The sequence below is a fragment of the Quercus robur genome, chromosome 6 (genome assembly GCF_932294415.1).
Source record: "Quercus robur chromosome 6, dhQueRobu3.1, whole genome shotgun sequence".
Lineage (NCBI taxonomy): Eukaryota > Viridiplantae > Streptophyta > Magnoliopsida > Fagales > Fagaceae > Quercus > Quercus robur.
The window spans coordinates 53,558,074-53,562,604 of NC_065539.1; the positions used below are offsets into that span (position 1 = coordinate 53,558,074).

A 4,531-nucleotide genomic window follows, 5' to 3' on the forward strand; every position below is an offset into this window, starting at 1 on the left:
ATGTTATCACTCATGGCATCTTTGTTTGTAAATTCTTTGACTCTCAATTTTGTGATTTTTTTCTAGAATGTTCATATAATTTGAATCTTTAGCTTATATCTTTTGTTTACACCTTGCTGCATGAATCGTTGAATAAAATTTACAGTCAAAATTACACATTGGTCCCTAAACTTTAGCTCACAAACAATTTTAGTCTCTAACAAATTTATAGTGACCATTTTTAAATGTGTCTAACAGAGTAATGACATATCAGTTTTTAGTTTGGCTACATTATTTAAGGGACTAAAAGTAATTATTTGAAATATAGATATGCCTCCAATGATATTCTTGACCTTAAATTTTCAGTTGCTGATGTAATTTGCTCCTTCTTTTTTGACATGATTATATTTATTTTTGTGCTACAAATCATTTAAAGTCAAGATTTAAAAGGGATATACTTATAGCATCATTTCTATCATCCATGAAGGATGCCTGTTCTAGTGACTCACAGGAGTGTGGTGCTTAATGGCCTCAATTGAGAGTTATGATCTTTGGACTCCAAATTCTCATTGACTAATCTACTTTCCCATATGTTATTCTTCTCGTATGACATGCACTCTGTACCTTAAAGCATAGTCCACAAATAAGGTATACATAGGTTCTTGTAAGCTAGTAGTTACTACTAAAGTATCTAGTGTCATATTCTTCTCATGATGTAATTTCTAAAACCATGGCTTTGGAGGTGAGAATATGGATAGGACTGATGCATATAACGTATACAACCAAAACCTTTTGAGTTTGCTCAGTCACTTCAACTGGACCATCCTACAAGAACAAGTACTTACATCTCAGAATAGGAGTATCAAGCTACAGATGACTAAAATAACCTCTATGTTGCAAGAAATATAAGGAAATTGGTTTCTGTATTATGAGGTTTTTTCGTTGCCAAGCACGGCTATCTGATACGATAGTCGATGTCAAGGATCTAGGCCTGAGTATAATAAAGATCTTATTCATGAGTAACTCTAGATAACTTATAACTATGGAAAGGGTAATACAAAGGACCTTGCAGTAGAATATTAGCAGGGAGACCTGCGAATCAGTTGCAAACTATGTAGATCTTACTCAATATATGCATACTAAGAAAAAGATGCAAACAATAGCTTGTTACTATATGACTGGAAAATCACACTTCATAAATTTTTATAGACAAATCAGAAAGCAAATAAATCATGTCTCTCATGAAGTTAACCTTAACTTTACATTTTTCAACTCAGGAACACATTCAGCCAAAATATGCAGAAACACCAAGTGGAAAAAAGATATTGACTTTACATAAAATTGACTTACAATATGGCACTACCTTGCAATAACACTGAAATCCAGAAACTAAGGGGGAAAATAAGTCAGAAAACTTAGCAGCTTCTATATCAAACATTTCACCATATTTGGTCATTCCTTGCTGATGCTTTCATTATCTGCTTTGTATCTGCATGTTTCTTCTGGTTGGACCATATACAAGTTTCAGTCATTATTGTGGTGAAAGATGCATTGTTAATACCTATTTCCATGAGGCTGCAGTCACAACAAAAAGATGATACAACTTGATCAGGTGTTGATTAAGATTAGCTACCATCAAGCAAATTGTCTTCTTTTAGAGAATTTCTACTTCTCTTCTTCAAGTGTTCTTTAACTTGTTTCCCCTTTTTCTGGATGAATTATGATAAGTTACTAATTTTCCCAAAAACTTAAGTTATTAGGAAATGGTAAATTTTTAAATGGGAAGTAGTGCGTCGTCATGGTTTTAATTTATGACCACCAATTCTAATACCATGATAAATTACTAGTTCTTCCAAAAGCTTAAGCTGATTGAAAATGATGAAGTTAATAATTTAACCATTATTCTAAAAAATCACACTCACATCGTATGCTGCAAGAGATCTGCAGTAGTTTGTGTTTGTGAGCACTGTACTGGTGGATCCACACTCACTGTCTTTGAGTGAAACTGTGGATTTGTCAAGCTTGATTGACCATGGATATTGGTAGTTTTGAGCAGTAGAACCCACATGTGAAGAAGACCGCTGCATCCTCACGGCCCTTGGGACATTCCTTCCTTCCATTGATACTCTACGCCGACTAGGTTGCCTCTCAATTGAGTCTGGTGGCCTTTGCTTTGGTGCACTCTGTGAACGGGCTTTAGCCCTTGAGGATTCTGTATTAGCCATGTAATTTGGGAATAATTGATAGTCATAGGACATAGTTTCTGCATAATCTGGCCTGGGAAATGCAAAAGGAATTCTTGTTGGATCAGGTTTGGACACAGCAGAGTAGTACTGAGGACTGCTTTGTGCTGTGGTGAAGGAATAGTCCTCAAAATGGCCACTGCAGGCTCTTGGGCTCAATTCAGTCAGAGCTGATGGAACTGGAGAGGCCTGGAAGTTGTCTTGCTTTGAGTATGCACATTGTACTGCATAATAAGTGGATGTTCTATGCTCCTCTCTTTCATTTTGTGTATGGTTAGAAGAATAGCTATTTCTGCTCTTTAAACTTCCTTTTGATTCACCAAGATCCATCTCCACAATCTTAATATTCTCCTCCATTCCTTTATCCGTCTCCTGGATGCACAAAAACCAAAGTGCATATCAATTTTCATCAGTAGTGTTACTTCTTTACCAAATTGCACGATCAGTATTGTTACTTCTTTACCAAAGTGCATATCAGTAGTGCTTTTTTTTTTTTTGGGAGAATCAGGCAAAGAAGTAAAATTAACAAAGAAAGGAATATTTTTCTAGTGCTAAGAGAAACCCATAGAGAATAAATGAAATTTCAAACTAAATCGACAAGTTTCAACCATCATTATTGTTGAACATATATTAAGGGCTACAACAAAATAATAAATATATTCCCAATTTTGGAAATATATAGAATGACCCATTTCTAAAAGATGCAATGCAGGTAATTTCTCTTTCATAGTAAAGATCTCAAATAGGAAAATTAATGAAATAACTAACATGATAGGTGTGACTGAACCGATTGTCCTGTGTTGATTTTCTGTGGGTAGATTGCCTCTGGTTAACAGGATTTGCTTCTAATTCAGCCATCCGGATCCTCTGTGCCCGAGCTCTAGCCTGTACCGTCACCAATGCCTGCATGCACTTTAGTGTAGCTGTGGCCTGTTTCCTCACCAGGTGACCTCTCACCAGTGCCTGCAGCTTCACTAATCCTTTTAATGCAGACAGTGCTTTCCTTGCCTGTAACAACACCATTGAAATAGCTCACAATTAGCATTTTCATCTTGCCAACATCTGGGTCATTATCTGTGATATTTGTTTTATAATTCAATTGTTGAGGAAACTAGGTAATAACACCGAGTTATAAAGCTCTTGGCAACTTCTCTGAGTTTAAAACAGAGATATTCACTGTTATACATAACTACTGATAGAGTTTCTTACCAAATAAGAACGAAAAACGGATTGAATTTTTATTGCAGAAGCTTCTTCAACTGCAGTGACTCTGCCATTGGCAACTGCGGTGAGTCGGATCATTGCAGCTGCAGCCTGTGCAGCAGCAACGGCTGCATCAGCGGCTGCAGCCGTGGCTTCTGCCATTGCCAAGGCATGCTTTTTCTGCTCATTCTCAACGTCCAATGCATTCTGCACCGCTTGTGGCGTAGTGGCAATCTGTTCTGTAGAAATCGAGTCCTTTGGAGCGGCTGATGCTGCAGTGGCTGATGATCTTCGAAAACTCCATCTCCTTTTCTCTTTTGGGGTCGTCTGTAGACTCGAAATTGGAGTTGTTGGATTATTCTCAATGGCAATGCAAGAAACTTGGTTACTTGGAGCACACTTTTCCTTGTCTTTCTTCCCTGTCAAGAAGCTTCTAAGCCATTTGCCTGTCTTCCCCATTTTCGTCAAATCTTTTCTAAGCTGCAATTGTATCACACTGCAACAACATACATATGAGAAAGCAACAATTGGTATTGTTAGATCTCACTCTTTCTATATTCGAGAAACTGCATTCAACACTATAATGGTCCAGCTTATTAGTACTGAACTTATTGCTCTTTGTTTGGACAGCCTAATTTCACTGTTCTATTATCCTATCTCATTTATCACTTCTCATTTCCACCTCAAATTATTCCTATTCTATCATAACTACTATTTACAATGGATGGTTTGCTCTTTGATCTATCATTGTTTATTCAATAAGTTTAGTGGCACCACTTTTTCACAACTGCAGTTAAAATGATATGTTATGATTAATACATAATAAATAAAAGTATTGTTATCGGTGGATAATTTTGAAAATAATATTATTCCAATCACAATAAAATATGTCAAAAATTGTGAAAATTTTTGTATAGGGTATGGCCATGTTGATGGGGAAAGAAACAAAGAGGAAACTCCCAAATAAGCCACTTGCTTCCCTCGTGGAAGTTCAAGGCAGAGATTCCTTTGCCTTTGATTAATTGAGTATTTTGCCAGCTACCCATTTTATCCTTGTCAGTAATCCTCATTATGATATAGTCAGCTAGGGTGTTTTAGTCATTTTT

At 36.4% G+C, this 4,531-nt stretch overlaps 1 protein-coding gene across 1 annotated transcript; it reads right to left on the bottom strand.

Annotated features, from left to right (window-relative positions):
- Positions 1-1,154: 1,154 nt before the first annotated feature.
- On the bottom strand, positions 1,155-4,228 carry LOC126689502 (protein IQ-DOMAIN 19). Its single transcript, XM_050384715.1, has 4 exons — positions 3,432-4,228; positions 2,991-3,230; positions 1,902-2,594; positions 1,155-1,554 (listed from the first exon to the last, which is right to left on the bottom strand). Exons 1-4 carry the CDS (start codon positions 3,882-3,884, stop codon positions 1,534-1,536), a joined length of 1,407 nt encoding a protein of 468 aa, XP_050240672.1. The 5' UTR covers positions 3,885-4,228; the 3' UTR covers positions 1,155-1,533.
- Positions 4,229-4,531: the final 303 nt, after the last annotated feature.